This window comes from Oncorhynchus clarkii, chromosome 27 (genome assembly GCF_045791955.1).
Source record: "Oncorhynchus clarkii lewisi isolate Uvic-CL-2024 chromosome 27, UVic_Ocla_1.0, whole genome shotgun sequence".
In the NCBI taxonomy this organism is placed as follows: Eukaryota; Metazoa; Chordata; class Actinopteri; order Salmoniformes; family Salmonidae; genus Oncorhynchus; species Oncorhynchus clarkii.
The window spans coordinates 47200944-47221256 of NC_092173.1; the positions used below are offsets into that span (position 1 = coordinate 47200944).

A 20313-nucleotide genomic window follows, 5' to 3' on the forward strand; every position below is an offset into this window, starting at 1 on the left:
GTGAATTGGAAAACAAAGTGCAGAGACACCCTTCACTACTTCCTACATCACCAGGATCCGTTGAGTTCACCCGCCGCTCGCCGGGATCGATGCTAGTTAACCGCCCAGCACAGCCGCATAATAACTCCCGATAAGAGAGGGACGAAAGATCGGTGGATGCGCTCCGGGTTCCGTGAACCGGCTAGAGGTGGGATTCAGTTATGTGCGTTATGGTGACAGAGCGTGACACCAAGGACGAATAGCAGTCAGGCAGCATCTCGTCCCCCCCCCTCTCTCTCTCTCCCAGCCGGGCTTGCGCTATAGACCAACGAGATAAATGGGCAGCAGACTGCACCAAACAGTGTCCGGCACCGATAGCACCATTCCACATTGACTCAAACAACTGGACGGGACCCGTTATGTACTAAAGAGAGTATATTACACCAGTAGCGGTTGAGAGACCGGAACAGGGTTTTTGAAGAAGCGGTTGTTTGTTCAGCATGAGCGGTGGAGGAGAAATCATCTTCCAAGGCTGGCTGAGAAAGTCCCCACCAGAGAAGAAACTGAGGCGATATGTAAGTAATATAGAATTAAATTATCCTACTTTTTGCGCACTTCCCCCACCCCCTCAACAGCCTGTATTGACCTCAACAGGCTATGTATGTATGATAAGACTGACAGTTGTTTTCTGACCGTTGTCTGTGTCTGTCCACCCACTTTAGCTGGCACGTATAAAGTGAGAGGGCGAGAGGGAGAGACTGTTTTGTGGGTTGTTTTGTATATCTAACAGGTGCATACAACTACTCCGGAGAGTCACATGTTGCCTCCAATTTCCTCCTCCGTGTTTGAGACTCCTCTGATACTGCTTCCTCTGTTTTTCGAAGTCATATGACAGCAGGTTGTCTAGCCAGTAAGGCACTTTTCCCTAATTCAGGGATGGGCAACTTTGGTGGGGATGGGGACCGCGTAAAGACTGAACTCATCAGGAGGGGCCGCAGTGGCTCGTGGGTCACACCTTTTTACCAAAACATTTTTAGCCGCCCTCCTTTGTACAGCAAAGACAAAACATTTACAGTTTTAAAATGTGTTTTCCTGTCATGCTACACATTTAGTAGGGCCATCGGGTTAATAGGGCCATCGGGTTAATAGGGCCATCGGGTTAATAGGGCCATCGGGTTAATATAGGGCCATCGGGTTAAGGCAATAGGGCCATCGGGTTAAGGCAATAGGGCCATCGGGTTAAGGCAATAGGGCCATCGGGTTAAGGCAATAGGGCCATCGGGTTAATAGGGCCATCGGGTTAATAGGGCCATCGGGTTAATAGGGCCATCGGGTTAATAGGGCCATCGGGTTAAGGCAATAGGGCCATCGGGTTAAGGCAATAGGGCCATCGGGTTAAGGCAATAGGGCCATCGGGTTAAGGCAATAGGGCCATCGGGTTAAGGCAATAGGGCCATCGGGTTAAGGCAATAGGGCCATAGGGTTAAGGCAAGCGTCTGCAATATGATTACTGATGATCAAGGGGTCCCACCATCGGTCCTACAAATTTGGATAGCTGGCCCCTAGACTAATTTACCAATCAAAAACATTTTGCTGCCATGGGATAATTTAAGTGACTACTGATACACAATAAAAATGTTGAAATTCTATTCTATTATTATAACTGTCAACAGTGAGTTGAGACCCCAACTGAGCCCCCCCCCCCCCCCCCCCCCCATAAAAAAAGAGTCCCTTCCCTAATTGCTTCTGTAAATCGCTCTGGATAAGAGCATCTGCTAAATGACGTAAATGTTAATGTGTTCCCTAAACCAACCGTATTCATTAATGTATGTGCCTTTCTTACTGAGACTATATTTAACTGATAGTTAAAGGCCTGCAGAGGAAGCTGTGCTCACAATGGGGCTCTATAGTACCATCGAGATGCCGTCTGGCTGTCCGTCTGTCTGGCTGTCCGTCTAATGCTGTTAAGGACAGATGTCCCCATAATTGCCTGTAAACTGCTCAGTAGCAGAAGGAAGAAATATTAGCCTGTTTTTCTAGGCAGTCATTGAAAACAATAATTTGTTCTTAAATGACTTGCCTAGTTAAATGAAGGTAAAAAAAATATATAAAAAAATCCACTGAAAATAATTTAACTGCTGTCTGTGTTGCCATGATATGAATAAATATTACTGTAGTCATCAACATGTAATCTCTATGAACTGGACATGCATCGTGTGTCCAAAATCACTCCCTATTTAGTGCACTACTTTTGGCCAGGATCAATAGACCTCTAATCGTGTCATTTGGGAAAGTGTGTCTGTCTCTGAACGCTACATGTTTCACAACTTCATATTCATCATCTCCAGCAGCTCCCCAACATCGATGTCCTGGGTGTAGTAGGATATATATCAATGTACTGGGTGTAGTAGGATATATATCAATGTCCTGGGTGTAGTAGGATATATATCAATGTACTGTTTGTAGTAGGATATATACATCAATGTACTGTTTGTAGTAGGATATATACATCAATGTACTGTTTGTAGTAGGATATATACATCAATGTACTGTTTGTAGTAGGATATATACATCAATGTACTGTTTGTAGTAGGATATATACATCAATGTACTGTTTGTAGTAGGATATATACATCAATGTACTGTTTGTAGTAGGATATATACATCAATGTACTGTTTGTAGTAGGATATATACATCAATGTACTGTTTGTAGTAGGATATATACATCAATGTACTGTTTGTAGTAGGATATATACATCAATGTACTGTTTGTAGTAGGATATATACATCAATGTACTGTTTGTAGTAGGATATATACATCAATGTCCTGGGTGTAGTAGGATATATACATCAATGTACTGTTTGTAGTAGGATATATACATCAATGTCCTGGGTGTAGTAGGATATATACATCAATGTCCTGGGTGTAGTAGGATATATACATCAATGTCCTGTTTGTAGTAGGATATATACATCAATGTACTGTTTGTAGTAGGATATATACATCAATGTCCTGGGTGTAGTAGGATATATACATCAATGTCCTGTTTGTAGTAGGATATATACATCAATGTACTGTTTGTAGTAGGATATATACATCAATGTCCTGGGTGTAGTAGGATATATACATCAATGTCCTGGGTGTAGTAGGATATATACATCAATGTCCTGGGTGTAGTAGGATATATACATCAATGTCCTGGGTGTAGTAGGATATATACATCAATGTACTGTTTGTAGTAGGATATGTATATCAATGTAATATATATATATATATATTCTACTACAAACTGTACATTGATATATATATTCTACTACAAACAGAAACGTGTCATTTTAACACACAGTACATTGATGGAAGCTGCTGGAGATGATGAACATGAAGATGTAAAAATTGGATGACGTTGTACACATGTAGTGTTCAGAGACAGACATACAAATATTATTATTTTTTAATTTATTTAATTTATTATATATATATTTATTTAATTGTATTTATTTAATTTATTATTATAAATATATTTCTTTAAAAAAAAAAAATCAAAATACAGATCAACAATTTACATTCTTACATCATACAAAACAGAACACAGGTATTAATGAGAAAATACTGGAACAAACAAAAAAATATAAACTTTGTGATCATTACCAAAGCTAAGATGAGTTTTCATTAGTGTCGTTAGACCACCGGGAACGGCTTTGACCACAGAAATAAACTCTCTGAAAGGTATTGGAAACTCTTTCAATGTTATAAATTGTTCATATGTGAGAATATTACCCATGTTGTCAAAAACATCAAGAACAAAGTCCATATTCCTCTCGTGCCAGCTGGGGTAGAACAATGACTTATTCCTTACAGTTCTGTCTGACTTATTCCACAAAAGATGTTTGTAGTAGAAGATAGAGGAAGATAAGTGTTTCCAATGACCTCATCAACCAGTGAGTATGTAATGCCTACTGATAATATGTTAAAACATCACATGGTGCCGATTTTAATGTCATTGGAAACACTTTTTTTTACTACAGAACGTAGACGTTTTTCGGATATGTTGACAGTGGGGTGGTGCTGACCTGTAAATTCATATGATATGTTACGTCCTGCAAATTCGTAGGAAATGTTACAAGATCATGTTGAGTCTCTTGAACTGAATCAGATAGGATTTATGACAGCAGTGACGATCATGAGACAATCTGTGGCAAATACAGCTGGCTAGTGTTTATCAATGGTGTTGCATTACAAACCCATCTCTATATGTCTCTCCTCTCTCATGTTTCTCTCTAATTTCTCTCCCTCTCTCTCTCATTTCTCTCCCTCTCTCTCATTTCTCTCCCTCTCCCTCTCTCATTTCTCTCTCTCTCTCATTCCTCTATCTCATTTCTCCCCCTCTCTCTCATTTCTCCCCCTCTCTCTCATTTCTCTCCCTCTCTCTCATTTCTCTCCCTCTCTCTCATTTCTCTCCCTCTCTATCTCATTTCTCTCCCTCTCTCTATCTCATTTCTCTCCCTCTCTCTCTATCTAATTTCTCTCCCTCTCTCTCTCTCTCTCTATCTCATTTCTCTCCCTCTCTCTCTCTCTCATTTCTCTCCCTCTCTCTCTCTCTCATTTCTCTCCCTCTCCCTCTCTCATTTCTCTCTCTCTCTCATTCCTCTATCTCATCTCTCCCTCTCTCTATCTCATTTCTCTCCCTCTCTCTATCTCATTTCTCTCCCTCTCTCTATCTCATTTCTCTCCCTCTCTCTCTCTCTCATTTCTCTCCCTCTCTCTCTCTCTCATTTCTCTCCCTCTCCCTCTCTCATTTCTCTCTCTCTCTCATTCCTCTATCTCATCTCTCCCTCTCTCTATCTCATTTCTCTCCCTCTCTCTATCTCATTTCTCTCCCTCTCTCTATCTCATTTCTCTCCCTCTCTCTCTCTCTCATTTCTCTCCCTCTCTCTCATTTCTCTCTCTCTCTCTCTCATTTCTCTCCCTCTCTCTCTCTCATTTCTCTCCCTCTCTCTCTCTCATTTCTCTCCCTCTCTCTCTCTCATTTCTCTCCCTCTCTCTCTCTCATTTCTCTCCCTCTCTCTCATTTCTCTCCCTCTCTCTCATTTCTCTTCCTCTCTCTCATTTCTCTCCCTCTCCCTCTCTCATTTCTCTCTCTCTCTCATTTCTCTCTCTCATTTCTCCCCCTCTCTCTCATTTCTCTCCCTCTCTCTCATTTCTCTCCTTCTCTCTCATTTCTCTCCCTCTCTCTCTCTCTCTCTCTCTCTCATTTCTCTCCCTCATTTCTCTCATTTCTGTCCCTCTCTCTCATTTCTCTCTCTCCCCCTCTTTCTCTCGTTTCTCTCCTTGCTCTCTTTTCTCCCTCTCTTTCTCTCATTTCTCTCCCTCTCTCTCATTTCTCTCCCTCTCTCTCATTTCTATCTCCCTCTCTCATTTCTCTCCTTGCTCTCTCTCTCTCTCTCTCTCTCTCTCTCTCTCTCTCTCATTTCTCCCCCCTCTCTCTCATTTCTCTCTCCTCTCTCTTCTCTCTCTCTCTCCCTCTCTCTCTCTCTCATTTTTTTTCCGTTTCTCTCGCTCTTTCACTTCTCTCTCCTCTCTCTCTCATTTCTCTCCCTCTCCCTCTCTCTCTCTCTCATTTCTCTCCCTCTCTCTCATTTCTCTCCCTCTCTCTCATTTCTCTCCCTCTCTCTCATTTCTCTCCCTCTCTATCTCATTTCTCTCCCTCTCTCTATCTCATTTCTCTCCCTCTCTCTCTATCTCATTTCTCTCCCTCTCTCTCTCTCTCTCTATCTCATTTCTCTCCCTCTCTCTCATTTCTCTCCCTCTCTCTCTCTCTCATTTCTCTCCCTCTCCCTCTCTCATTTCTCTCTCTCTCTCATTCCTCTATCTCATTTCTCCCCCTCTCTCTCATTTCTCTCCCTCTCTCTATCTCATTTCTCTCCCTCTCTCTATCTCATTTCTCTCCCTCTCTCTATCTCATTTCTCTCCCCCTCTCTCTCTCTCATTTCTCTCCCTCTCTCTCTCTCTCATTTCTCTCCCTCTCCCTCTCTCATTTCTCTCTCTCTCTCATTCCTCTATCTCATTTCTCCCTCTCTCTATCTCATTTCTCTCCCTCTCTCTATCTCATTTCTCTCCCCCTCTCTATCTCATTTCTCTCCCTCTCTCTCTCTCTCATTTCTCTCCCTCTCTCTCATTTCTCTCTCTCATTTCTCTCCCTCTCTCTCTCTCATTTCTCTCCCTCTCTCTCTCATTTCTCTCCCTCTCTCTCTCTCTCATTTCTCTCCCTCTCTCTCATTTCTCTCCCTCTCTCTCATTTCTCTTCCTCTCTCTCATTTCTCTCCCTCTCCCTCTCTCATTTCTCTCTCTCTCTCATTTCTCTCTCTCATTTCTCCCCCTCTCTCTCATTTCTCTCCCTCTCTCTCATTTCTCTCCTTCTCTCTCATTTCTCTCCCTCTCTCTCTCTCTCTCTCTCTCTCATTTCTCTCCCTCTTCCTCTCTCTCTATCTAATTTCTCTCCCTCTCTCTCTCTCATTTCTCTCATTTCTGTCCCTCTCTCTCATTTCTCTCTCTCCCCCTCTTTCTCTCGTTTCTCTCCTTGCTCTCTTTTCTCCCTCTCTTTCTCTCATTTCTCTCCCTCTCTCTCATTTCTCTCCCTCTCTCTCATTTCTATCTCCCTCTCTCATTTCTCTCCTTGCTCTCTCTCTCTCTCTCTCTCTCTCTCATTTCTCCCCCCTCTCTCTCATTTCTCTCTCCTCTCTCTTCTCTCTCTCTCTCCCTCTCTCTCTCTCTCATTTTTTTTCCGTTTCTCTCGCTCTTTCACTTCTCTCTCCTCTCTCTCTCATTTCTCTCCCTCTCCCTCTCTCTCTCTCTCATTTCTCTCCCTCTCTCTCATTTCTATCTCCCTCTCTCATTTCTCTCCTTGCTCTCTCTCTCTCTCTCTCATTTCTCCCCCCTCTCTCTCATTTCTCTCTCCTCTCTCTTCTCTCTCTCTCCCTCTCTCTCTCTCTCATTTTTTTTCCGTTTCTCTCGCTCTTTCACTTCTCTCTCTCTCTCTATCTCATTTATCTCCCGCTCTCTCTCTCATTTCTCTCCCTCTCTCTCTCTCATTTCTCTCCCTCTCTCTCATTTCTCTCCCTCTCCCTCTCTCATTTCTCTCTCTCTCTCATTCCTCTCTCTCATTTCTCTCCCTCTCTCTCTCTATATCTGATTTCTCCCCCTCTCTCTCATTTCTCTCCCTCTCTCTCTCTCATTTCTCTCCCTCTCTCTCTCATTTCTCTCCCTCTCTCTCTCATTTCTCTCCCTCTCTCTCTCATTTCTCTCCCTCTCTCTCTATCTCATTTCTCCCCCTCTCTCTCATTTCTCTCCCTCTCTCTCTCTGATTTCTCTCCCTCTCTCTCTCTCTCATTTCTCTCCCTCTCTCATTTCTCTCCCTCTCTCTCTATCTCATTTCTCTCCCTCTCCCTCTCTCTCTCTCATTTCTCTCCCTCTCTCTCATTTCTCTCCCTCTCTCTCTCTCTCATTTCTCTCCCTCTCTCTCTATCTCATTTCTCTCCCTCTCTCTCTCTCTCATTTCTCTCCCCCTCTCTCTCTCTCATTTCTGTCCCTCTCTCTCATTTCTCTCTCTCCCCCTCTTTCTCTCGTTTCTCTCCTTGCTCTCTTCTCTCCCTCTCTTTCTCTCGTTTCTCTCCTTGCTCTCTCCTCTCTCTCCCTCTCTCTCATTTCTCTCCCTCTCTCTCATTTCTCTCCCTCTCTCTCATTTCTCTCCTTGCTCTCTCTCTCTCTCTCTCTCTCTCTCTCTCTCTCATTTCTCCCCCCTCTCTCTTCTCTCTCTCTCTCCCTCTCTCTCATTTTTTTTTCGTTTCTCTCGCTCTTTCACTTCTCTCTCCTCTCTCTCTCATTTCTCTCCCTCTCCCTCTCTCTCTCTCTCATTTCTCTCCTTCTCTCTCTCTCATTTCTATCCCTCTCTCTCATTTCTCTCCCTCTCCCTCTCATTTCTCTCTCTCTCTCATTCCTCTCTCTCATTTCTCTCCCTCTCTCTCTCTCTATCTCATTTCTCCCCCTCTCTCTCATTTCTCTCCCTCTCTCTCTCTCATTTCTCTCCCTCTCTCTCTCTCTCATTTCTCTCCCTCTCTCTCTATCTCATTTCTCTCCCTCTCCCTCTCTCTCTATCTCATTTCTCTCCCTCTCTCTCTATCTCATTTCTCTCCCTCTCCCTCTCTCTCTATCTCATTTCTCTCCCTCTCTCTCTATCTCATTTCTCTCCCTCTCCCTCTCTCTCTATCTCATTTCTCTCCCTCTCTCTAATTTCTCTCCCTCTCTCTCTATCTCATTTCTCTCCCTCTCTCTCTCTCATTTCTCTCTCTCTCCCTCTCTTCTCATTTCTCTCCCTCTCTCTCTCTCTCTCATTTCTGTCCCTCTCTCTCATTTCTCTCTCTCCCCCTCTTTCTCTCGTTTCTCTCCTTGCTCTCTTCTCTCCCTCTCTTTCTCTCGTTTCTCTCCTTGCTCTCTCCTCTCTCTCCCTCTCTCTCATTTCTCTCCCTCTCTCTCATTTCTCTCTCCCTCTCTCATTTCTCTCCTTGCTCTCTCTCTCTCTCATTTCTCCCCCCTCTCTCTCATTTCTCTCTCCTCTCTCTTCTCTCTCTCTCTCCCTCTCTCTCTCTCTCATTTTTTTTTCTCCGTTTCTCTCACTCTTTCGTTTCTCTCTCCTCTCTCTCTCATTTCTCTACTTGCTCTCTCCTCTCTTGTTTCTCTCCCCTGTCTCTCTCTCTTTCTCTTTCTCTCTCTCGTTGGGAATCGCTTCTTTTTAGAAGTGAGGTTGTAGAATTTTCTGGATTTTGATAATTAGCGGTATTCGCAGAGTTCTGCAGGCAGTCTCAATTTGGTGTTTGTCCCATTTTGTGAATTCTTGTTTTTTGAGCGGATCCCAGACCTCACAACCATAAAGGGCAATGGGCTCTATAACTGATTCAAGTGTTTTTAGCCAAATCCTTGATGGCATAGAATGCCCTTCTTGCCTTGTTTCTCAGATCGTTCACTGCTTTGTGGAAGTTACCTGTGGCGCTGATGTTTAGGCCAAGGTATGTATAGTTTTTTGTGTGCTCTAGGGCAACAGCGTCTAGATGGAATTTGTATTTGTGGTCCTGGCGACTGGACCTTGTTTGGAACACCATTATTTCGGCCTTACTGAGATTTACTGTCAGGGCCCAGGTCTAACAGAATCTGTGCAGAAGATCTAGGTGCTGCTGTAGGCTCTTCTTGGTTGGTGACAGAAGCACCAGATCATCAGCAAACAGCAGACATTTGACTTCAGATTCTAGTAGGGTGAGGCCGGGTGCTGCAGACTGTTCTAGTGCCCGCGCCAATTCGTTGATAAATATGTTGAAGAGGGTGGGGCTTAAGCTTCATCCCTGCCTCATCTCACGGCCCTGTGGGAAGAAATTTGTGTTTTGCCAATTTTAACCGAACACTTGTTTTTTTTAAATCAACAAAGCATGAGAAGACTTTGCCTTTGTTTTGGTTTGTTTGTCCATTAGGGTGTGCAGGGTGAATACGTGGTCTGTCGTATGGTAATTTGGTCAAAAGCCAATTTGACATTTGCTCAGTACGTTGTTTTCACTGAGGAAATGTACGAATCTGCTGTTAATGATAATGCAGAGGATTTCCCCAAGGTTTCTTAAAGCATATCCCACGGTAGTTACTGGGGTTGAATTTGTTTCTTCTTTTGAGGATTGGGGTGATCAGTCCTTGGTTCAAAATATTGGGGAAGATGCCAGAGCTAAGAATGATGTTAGAGTTTTAGTATAGCCAATTGGAATTTGTTGTCTGTATATTTTATCATTTCATTGAGGATACCATCAACACCACAGGCCTTTTTGGGTTGGAGGGTTTGTATTTGGTCCTGTAGTTCATTCAATGTAATTGGAGAATCCAGTGGGTTCTGGAAGTCTTTAATAGTTGATTCTAAGATGTGTAATTGATCATGTGTATGTATTAGCTGTTTGTTCTTTGTTGTAGAGCCAATCAGATTGGAGAAGTGGTTTATCCATACATCTCCATTTTGAATAGATAACTCTTTGTGTTGTTTGTTTAGAATTTTCCAATTTTCCCAGAAGTGGTTAGATTCTATGGATTCTTCAATTACATTGAGCTGATTTCTGACGTGCTGTTCCTTCTTTTTCCGTAGTGTATTTCTGTATTGTTTTAGTGATTCGCCATAGTGAAGGCTCAGGTTTTCCGGGTCTCTATGTTTTTGGTTGGACAGGTTTCTCAATTTATTTCTTAGGTATTTACATTCTTCATCAAACTATTTGTCATTGTTGATAATTTTACTAGGTTGTCTGCTTGACATTTTTTGATTTGGTAGGGAAGCTGAGAGGTCAACTATTATACTGTTTAGGTCTTCTACTGCCTAGTTTACACCTTCACTATTACAGTGGAACATTTTGTCCAGGAAGTTGTCTAGAAGGGATTGAATTTGTTGTTGCCACACTACTTTCTTTCCATCTATAGCATTCCTTAATATTATTCAATTCCTTTGGCTTTGATGCCTCATGATTGAGTATTTCTCTGTTCAAGTAGACTGTGACTGTGATTTTGCTGTGCTCTGATAGGGGTGTCAATGGGCTGACTGAACACTCTAAGAGACTCTGGGATGAGATCAGTGATAAAGTAGTCTTCGGTACCACTGCCAAGAGATGAGCTACATGTGTACCTACCGCAGGAGTCCTCTCAAAGCCTACCATTGACTATGTACATACCCAGGATGTAACAGAGCTGTAGGTGTACCTACCGCAGGAGTCCTCTCAAAGCCTACCATTGACTATGTACATACCCAGGATGTAACAGAGCTGTAGGTGTACCTACCGCAGGAGTCCTCTCAAAGCCTACCATTGACTATGTACATACCCAGGATGTAACAGAGCTGTAGGTGTACCTACCGCAGGAGTCCTCTCAAAGCCTACCATTGACTATGTACATACCCAGGATGTAACAGAGCTGTAGGTGTACCTACCGCAGGAGTCCTCTCAAAGCCTACCATTGACTATGTACATACCCAGGATGTAACAGAGCTGTAGGTGTACCTACCGCAGGAGTCCTCTCAAAGCCTACCATTGACTACTTCAGCACACAGGGGGCATATGGGAGAGGGGATGCTGTCACCTCCAGGCAGGTGTTTGTCCCCCTGTGTGCTGAGGGTGTCAGGTTCTTGTCCGGTTCTGGCATTTAGGTCGCCACAGACTAGTACATGTCCCTGGGCCTGGAAATGATTGATTTCCCCCTCCAGGATGAGAAGCTGTCTTCGTTAAAGTATGGAGATTCTAGTGGGGGGATATAGTTAGCACACAGGAGGACATTTTTCTCTGTTAAGATAATTTCCTTTTGAATTTCTAGCCAAATGTAAAATGTTCCTGTTTTGATTAATTGAATAGAGTGTGTCAGGTCTGCTCTATACCAAATTAGCATACCCCCTGAGTCTCTTCCTTGTTTCACACCTGGTAGTGTGGTGGATGGGACTACCAGCTCTCTGTAACCTAGAGGACAACCAGTGGGTCCATCTCCTCTATACCACCCACCTGGTAGTGTGGTGGACGGGACTACCAGCTCTCTGTAACCTAGAGGACAACCAGTGGGTCCATCTCCTCTATACCACCCACCTGGTAGTGTGGTGGATGGGACTACCAGCTCTCTGTAACCTAGAGGGCAACCAGTGGGTCCATCTCCTCTATACCATGTTTGTTGTAGGATGACAATGTCTGTATTTCTGATTTTGATGAAGTCCAGGTTCCTGCTCTTTAGGTTAAAGGCAGATGACCTCTGACCTTGGATATTCCAGGATGAGATAGTGAAGGCTTTGTGTTCCATAAAGTGTCCAATGTTGTTAGTCGTGTGGTTTGGCCTCAGACTAGTAAGTGTGAACAGAGTCTGCTGAGCCTCAGGTACACGCCATTGGCTTGGGTTAGTGTAAGAGTGGGGGTTTGGGGTGGGAGGGGGTTGGCCTGTTTGACTATCTGGTGTGTGGGTATGGTTGGTTTGGGGGGGAATTGATTGGTGGTGCTGTGGTCAGGATGTAGGTCCTCTCGGTGTGGGTCCTCTATGTGTAGGTCCTCTCGGTGTGGGTCCTCTGTGTAGGTCCTCTCGGTGTGGGTCCTCTATGTGTAGGTCCTCTCGGTGTGGGTCCTCTATGTGTAGGTCCTCTCGGTGTGGGTCCTCTATGTGTAGGTCCTCCCGGTGTGGGTCCTCTATGTGTAGGTCTTGTTTCTCTCCTCCCTCTCTCTCTCATATCTCTCCTTACTATAATCACACTCTCTCTCCTTGTTTCCTACACTTTTAGAGAAAACGGTTCCAAAAGGGTACAGCTGTTCCCATAGGACAATCCTTTTTGGTTCAAGGAAAAATCATTTTTGGTTCTTGTTAGAACCCTTTTGGGTTCCATGTAGAATCCTCTGTGGAAAAGGTTCTTCCTGAAATTAAAAAGGTTCTCTTTCAAAGTGTTCTCCTAAGGAGACAGCTGAATAACATTTTTTTCTTAAAGGGTTCTATCTAGAACCTAAGAGTGTATAGCTGGCTTTGCCATGATGTAATCATTGTGTGGGTTTCATCTGGTGGAAATCCTTCCCTCCCTGCCTGCCTGCCTGCCTGCCTGCCTGCCTGCCTGCCTGCCTGCCTGCCTGCCTGCCTGTCTGTCGCTGGCCAGTCTGTCTGTCTTTGCTCATTGTTCTCTTCTTCTCTCTGTGTGTGTCTCTCTTTGTGTGTGTGTGTCTCACTCTGTGTGTGTCTGTCTCTCTTTCTCTCATTGTGTGTGTGTCTCTCTCTCCCTGTGTGTGTCTCTGTCTCTCTCTCTGTCTCTCTTTCTCTGTGTGTGTGTGTGTGTCACTGTGTTTATCCAGAGACCAGCAGGTCAGGCAGAACATCAGAACATATACCACTGACACAACCCTCTGCAGCACCATGGTTGACATCAGTAGGCAGAAGAAACCCGAGAAAAACTACACAAAAAGAAGGAACTTATAGTAAACAAACCCAGCACTGTTATTATTATGGTTCTAGTCACTGCAAGGGGGTCCTGGTGGCACCTACCACACCTCTATAGTCCAGCCCCAGCCAATAACCAATAGTCAGGTGCTAGGAGGTGTGGCCTGGTGGTAACACAACTCAACTAGTCTCCTAGTCCCACTCCCAATCAACAACTAGAACACACACAGTTGAAGCAGGCAGTGTGAAGACGTGGAATGATTAGCTACTATGTATAATATATGTAGAATTCTCTCCATTTCAACTCGGAGAGAGAGACCTTACCGTACCATACACACACGCAGAGGCAGCCGACAGTTAGTCGTGGAACAATGGGGACCATTTAGATAGCAGTATTGCTGTCATCTGACATAGCTGAGCCCAATGTAGAGAAAGGCTACTTTAAAGAAACGCTCCTAACATTCCGCTGCCAAGGTGTTAGTCTCTCTGAAGGAGAGAAAGAGAGAGGAAGTGTAGGATGTAAACATTTAGGACTACAGTATAGTATACCTATTAAGACAGGCAACTTTGATGGGGAGGGGGGCAGTTAGACATATTTGGAGGGCGGTTAGACACATTTAGAGGGCAGTTAGACACATTTAGAGGGCAGTTAGACACATTTAGAGGGCAGTTAGACACATTTAGAGGGCAGTTAGACACATTTAGAGGGCAGTTAGACACATTTCGGTTGAATGCATTCAGTTGTGTAACTGTCTTGGTACTCTCCCTTCCCCTTTCTGCTATTCTAAGTCAACAGTAAGTTGAGTGTTTGGAGGTCTGCGGGCCGACAGTTGCCCATCTATTAAGATGGTAATTAATCGTAATTGTAATTAATCCAATAACATGTCATCATGTAACTGTATAACAAGTGTATAACATGCCCTATGGCACCTGATGAAATGTTGTATTTTTTAAAAATGTACTTTTATTTAACTTGGCAATTCAGTTAAGAACTGACTTGATAATTATTTTAAGAATGGCGGCCTACCGGGGAAACAGTGGGTTAACTGCCTTGTTCAGGGGCAGAAAGACAGATTTTTACCTTGTCAGCTCGGGGATTTGAACTTGCAACCTTTGGGTTACTAGTCCAATGCTCTAACCACTGCCACCCACAGTGTAGTGCACTAGGGAATATAGGGAGCTATTTCATAACCTGACCTGAGTTAGCCTGAGTTAGCTTCATGTATCTCTCCTGTTCCTCTCAGTTCGCTTCATGTATCTCTCCTGTTCTCCTCAGTTAGCTTGATGTATCTCCCCTGTTCTCCTCAGTTAGCTTCATGTAGCTCTCCTGTTTTCCTCAGTTAGCTTCATGTATCTCTCCTGTTCTCCTGTTCTCCTCAGTTAGCTTCATGTAGCTCTCCTGTTCTCCTCAGTTAGCTTCATGTAGCTCTCCTGTTCTCCTCAGTTAGCTTCATGCAGCTCTCCTGTTCTCCTCAGTTAGCTTCATGTAGCTCTCCTGTTCTCCTCAGTTAGCTTCATGTATCGCTCCTGTTCTCCTCAGTTAGCTTCATGTATCTCTCCTGTTCTCCTGTTCCTCTCAGTTAGCTTCATGTATCTCCCCTGTTCTACTCAGTTAGCTTCATGTACCTCCCCTGTTCTCCTCAGTTAGCTTCATGTATCGCTCCTGTTCTCCTGTTCTCCTCAGTTAGCTTCATGTATCTCTCCTGTTCTCCTGTTCCTCTCAGTTAGCTTCATGTATCTCCCCTGTTCTCCTCAGTTAGCTTCATGTACCTCTCCTGTTCTCCTCAGTTAGCTTCATGTAGCTCTCCTGTTCTCCTCAGTTAGCTTCATGTAGCTCTCCTGTTCTCCTCAGTTAGCTCCATGTATCTCCCCTGTTCTCCTCAGTTAGCTCCATGTATCTGCCCTGTCTCCTGTTCTCCTCAGTTAGCTCCATGTATCTCTCCTGTTCTCCTCAGTTAGCTTCATGTATCTCTCATGTTCTCCTCAGTTAGCTCCATGTATCTGCCCTGTCTCCTGTTCTCCTCAGTTAGCTCCATGTATCTCTCCTGTTCTCCTCAGTTACCTTCATGTATCTCTTCTGATCTCCTCAGTTAGTTTCATGTATCTCTCCTGTCTCCTGTTCTCCTCAGTTACCTTCATGTATCTCTCCTGTTCTCCTCAGTTAGCTTCATGTATCTCTCCTGTTCTCCTCAGTTAGATTAATGTATCTCCCCTGTTCTCCTCAGTTAGCTTCATGTATCTCCCCTGTTCTCCTCAGTTAGCTTCATGTATCTCTCCTGTTCTCCTCAGTTAGCTTCATGTATCTCTCCTGTTCTCCTCAGTTAGCTTCGTATATCTCTCCTGTTCTCCTCAGTTAGCTTCATGTAGCTCTCCTGTTCTCCTCAGTTAGCTTCATGTATCTCTCCTGTTCTCCTGTTCTCCTCAGTTAGCTTCATGTATCTCCCCTGTTCTCCTCAGTTAGCTTCATGTAGCTCTCCTGTTCTCCTCAGTTAGCTTCATGTATCTCTCCTGTTCTCCTGTTCTCCTCAGTTAGCTTCATGTATCTCCCCTGTTCTCCTCAGTTAGCTTCATGTATCTCTCCTGTTCTCCTCAGTTACCTTCATGTATATCTCCTGATCTCCTCAGTTAGTTTCATGTATCTCTCCTGTCTCCTGTTCTCCTCAGTTAGCTTCATGTATCTCCCCTGTTCTCCTCAGTTAGCTTCATGTAGCTCTCCTGTTCTCCCCAGTTAGCTTCATGTATCTCTCCTGTTCTCCTCAGTTAGCTTCATGTATCTCTCCTATTCTCCTCAGTTAGCCTCATGTACCTCTCCTGTTCTCCTCAGTTAGCCTCATGTATCTCTCCTGTTCTCCTCAGTTAGCTTCATGTATCTCTCCTATTCTCCTCAGTTAGCTTCATGTATCTCTCCTATTCTCCTCAGTTAGCCTCATGTATCTCTCCTGTTCTCCTCAGTTAGCTTCATGTACCTCTCCTGTTCTCCTCAGTTAGCTTCATGTACCTCTCCTGTTCTCCTCAGTTAGCTTCATGTATCTCTCCTGTTCTCCTCAGTTAGCTTCATGTATCTCCCCTGTTCTCCTCAGTTAGCTTCATGTATCTCCCCTGTTCTCCTCAGTTAGCTTCATGTATCTCTCCTGTTCTCCTGTTCTCCTCAGTTAGCTTCATGTATCTCCCCTGTTCTCCTCAGTTAGCTTCATGTATCTCTCCTGTTCTCCTCAGTTACCTTCATGTATATCTCCTGATCTCCTCAGTTAGTTTCATGTATCTCTCCTGTCTCCTGTTCTCCTCAGTTAGATTCATGTATCTCCCCTGTTCTCCTCAGTTAGCTTCATGTAGCTCTCCTGTTCTCCCCAGTTAGCTTCATGTATCTCTCCTGTTCTCCTCAGTTAGCTTCATGTATCTCTCCTATTCTCCTCAGTTAGCCTCATGTACCTCTCCTGTTCTCCTCAGTTAGCCTCATGTATCTCTCCTGTTCTCCTCAGTTAGCTTCATGTATCTCTCCTGTTCTCCTCAGTTAGCTTCATGTATCTCTCCTATTCTCCTCAGTTAGCCTCATGTACCTCTCCTGTTCTCCTCAGTTAGCTTCATGTATCTCCCCTGTTCTCCTCAGTTAGCTTCATGTACCTCTCCTGTTCTCCTCAGTTAGCTTCATGTACCTCTCCTGTTCTTCTCAGTTAGCTTCATGTATCTCCCCTGTTCTCCTCAGTTAGCTTCATGTATCTCTCCTGTTCTCCTCAGTTAGCTTCATGTATCTCTCCTGTTCTCCTCAGTTAGCTTCATGTATCTCTCCTGTTCTCCTCAGTTAGCTTCATGTATCTCTCCTGTTCTCCTGTTCTCCTCAGTTAGCTTCATGTATCTCCCCTGTTCTCCTCAGTTAGCTTCATGTATCTCCCCTGTTCTCCTCAGTTAGCTTCATGTACCTCTCCTGTTCTCCTCAGTTAGCTTCATGTACAGTACCGGTTAACAGTTTGGACACACCTACTCATTCCAGGGTTCTAGAACACCTACTCATTCCAGGGTTCTAGAACACCTACTCATTCAAGGGCTTTTCTTTATTTTGATCTGCATTGTAGAATAATAGTTAAAACATCAACACTGTGAAATAACACATGGGATCATGTCGTAACCAAAAAAGTGTTAAACAAATCAAAATATATTTTAGATTCTTCAAAGTAGCCACCCTTTGCCTTGATGACTGCTTTGCATACTCTTTGCATTAACCACTTTTAAACACTACCCCTACTTCACCTGTCTGCTAGTAACCACTGTTGTGCTATATTGATGTAGACTAGGAGCCACGCTGTGTTGACGTAGGGCAGGAGCCACGCTGTGTTGACGTAGAGCAGGAGCCACGCTGTGTTGATGTAGACTAGGAGCCACGCTGTGTTGACGTAGAGCAGGAGCCACGCTGTGTTGACGTAGAGCAGGAGCCACGCTGTGTTGACGTAGAGCAGGAGCCACGCTGTGTTGATGTAGAGCAGGAGCCACGCTGTGTTGACGTAGAGCAGGAGCCACGCTGTGTTGACGTAGAGCAGGAGCCACGCTGTGTTGACGTAGAGCAGGAGCCACGCTGTGTTGACGTAGAGCAGGAGCCACGCTGTGTTGACGTAGAGCAGGAGCCACGCTGTGTTGATGTAGACTAGGAGCCACGCTGTGTTGATGTAGACTAGGAGCCACGCTGTGTTGATGTAGACTAGGAGCCACGCTGTGTTGACGTAGACTAGGAGCCACGCTGTGTTGACGTAGAGCAGGAGCCACGCTGTGTTGATGTAGACTAGGAGCCACGCTGTGTTGACGTAGGGCAGGAGCCACGCTGTGTTGACGTAGAGCAGGAGCCACGCTGTGTTGACGTAGAGCAGGAGCCACGCTGTGTTGACGTAGAGCAGGAGCCACGCTGTGTTGACGTAGAGCAGGAGCCACGCTGTGTTGACGTAGGGCAGGAGCCACGCTGTGTTGACGCAGAGCAGGAGCCACGCTGTGTTGACGTAGACTAGGAGCCACGCTGTGTTGTCGTAGAGCAGGAGCCACGCTGTGTTGACGTAGAGCAGGAGCCACGCTGTGTTGACGTAGAGCAGGAGCCACGCTGTGTTGACGTAGGGCAGGAGCCACGCTGTGTTGACGCAGAGCAGGAGCCACGCTGTGTTGACGTAGACTAGGAGCCACGCTGTGTTGACGTAGGGCAGGAGCCACGCTGTGTTGATGTAGACTAGGAGCCACGCTGTGTTGACGTAGAGCAGGAGCCACGCTGTGTTGACGTAGACTAGGAGCCACGCTGTGTTGACGTAGAGCAGGAGCCACGCTGTGTTGATGTAGAGCAGGAGCCACGCTGTGTTGACGTAGAGCAGGAGCCACGCTGTGTTGATGTAGAGCAGGAGCCACGCTGTGTTGACGTAGGGCAGGAGCCACGCTGTGTTGATGTAGAGCAGGAGCCACGCTGTGTTGACGTAGAGCAGGAGCCACGCTGTGTTGACGTAGAGCAGGAGCCACGCTGTGTTGACGTAGAGCAGGAGCCACGCTGTGTTGACGTAGAGCAGGAGCCACGCTGTGTTGATGTAGAGCAGGAGCCACGCTGTGTTGATGTAGACTAGGAGCCACGCTGTGTTGATGTAGACTAGGAGCCACGCTGTGTTGACGTAGACTAGGAGCCAGCCACGCTGTGTTGACGTAGAGCAGGAGCCACGCTGTGTTGACGTAGAGCAGGAGCCACGCTGTGTTGACGTAGAGCAGGAGCCACGCTGTGTTGACGTAGAGCAGGAGCCACGCTGTGTTGACGTAGAGCAGGAGCCACGCTGTGTTGACGTAGAGCAGGAGCCACGCTGTGTTGACGTAGGGCAGGAGCCACGCTGTGTTGACGTAGAGCAGGAGCCACGCTGTGTTGACGTAGAGCAGGAGCCACGCTGTGTTAACGTAGAGCAGGAGCCACGCTGTGTTGACGTAGAGCAGGAGCCACGCTGTGTTGACGTAGGGCAGGAGCCACGCTGTGTTGACGTAGGGCAGGAGCCACGCTGTGTTGACGTAGAGCAGGAGCCACGCTGTGTTGACGTAGAGCAGGAGCCACGCTGTGTTGACGTAGAGCAGGAGCCACGCTGTGTTGACGTGGAGCAGGAGCCACGCTGTGTTGACGTAGGGCAGGAGCCACGCTGTGTTGACGTAGAGCAGGAGCCACGCTGTGTTGACGTAGGGCAGGAGCCACGCTGTGTTGACGTAGAGCAGGAGCCACGCTGTGTTGACGTAGAGCAGGAGCCACGCTGTGTTGACGTAGGGCAGGAGCCACGCTGTGTTGACGTAGAGCAGGAGCCACGCTGTGTTGACGTAGAGCAGGAGCCACGCTGTGTTGACGTGGAGCAGGAGCCACGCTGTGTTGACGTAGGGCAGGAGCCACGCTGTGTTGACGTAGAGCAGGAGCCACGCTGTGTTGACGTAGGGCAGGAGCCACGCTGTGTTGACGTAGAGCAGGAGCCACGCTGTGTTGACGTAGAGCAGGAGCCACGCTGTGTTGACGTAGGGCAGGAGCCACGCTGTGTTGACGTAGAGCAGGAGCCACGCTGTGTTGACGTAGAGCAGGAGCCACGCTGTGTTGACGTAGGGCAGGAGCCACGCTGTGTTGACGTAGAGCAGGAGCCACGCTGTGTTGACGTAGAGCAGGCGCCACGCTGTGTTGACGTAGGGCAGGAGCCACGCTGTGTTGACGTAGAGCAGGAGCCACGCTGTGTTGACGTAGGGCAGGAGCCACGCTGTGTTGACGTAGAGCAGGAGCCACGCTGTGTTGACGTAGAGCAGGAGCCACGCTGTGTTGACGTAGAGCAGGAGCCACGCTGTGTTGACGTAGGGCAGGAGCCACGCTGTGTTGACGTAGAGCAGGAGCCACGCTGTGTTGACGTAGAGCAGGAGCCACGCTGTGTTGACGTAGAGCAGGAGCCACGCTGTGTTGACGTAGAGCAGGAGCCACGCTGTGTTGACGTAGAGCAGGAGCCACGCTGTGTTGACGTAGAGCAGGAGCCACGCTGTGTTGACGTAGAGCAGGAGCCACGCTGTGTTGACGTAGAGCAGGAGCCACGCTGTGTTGACGTAGGGCAGGAGCCACGCTGTGTTGACGTAGAGCAGGAGCCACGCTGTGTTGACGTAGAGCAGGAGCCACGCTGTGTTGACGTAGAGCAGGAGCCACGCTGTGTTGACGTAGAGCAGGAGCCACGCTGTGTTGACGTAGGGCAGGAAACACGCTGTGTTGACGTAGAGCAGGAGCCACGCTGTGTTGACGTAGAGCAGGAGCCACGCTGTGTTGACGTAGAGCAGGAGCCACGCTGTGTTGACGTAGAGCAGGAGCCACGCTGTGTTGACGTAGAGCAGGAGCCACGCTGTGTTGACGTAGAGCAGGAGCCAC

At 46.3% G+C, this 20313-nt stretch overlaps 1 protein-coding gene across 1 annotated transcript in view; it reads left to right on the forward strand.

Annotated features, from left to right (window-relative positions):
* Positions 1–169: 169 nt before the first annotated feature.
* LOC139385980 (GRB2-associated binding protein 2) overlaps positions 170–20313 on the forward strand; it is a 182923-nt gene continuing 162779 nt past the window's right edge. Inside the window, exon 1 of the mRNA XM_071131297.1 lies at positions 170–554. Coding sequence (XP_070987398.1) covers positions 480–554 — 75 coding nt within the window. The 5' untranslated portion in view covers positions 170–479. The remainder of the gene's footprint in view (positions 555–20313) is intronic.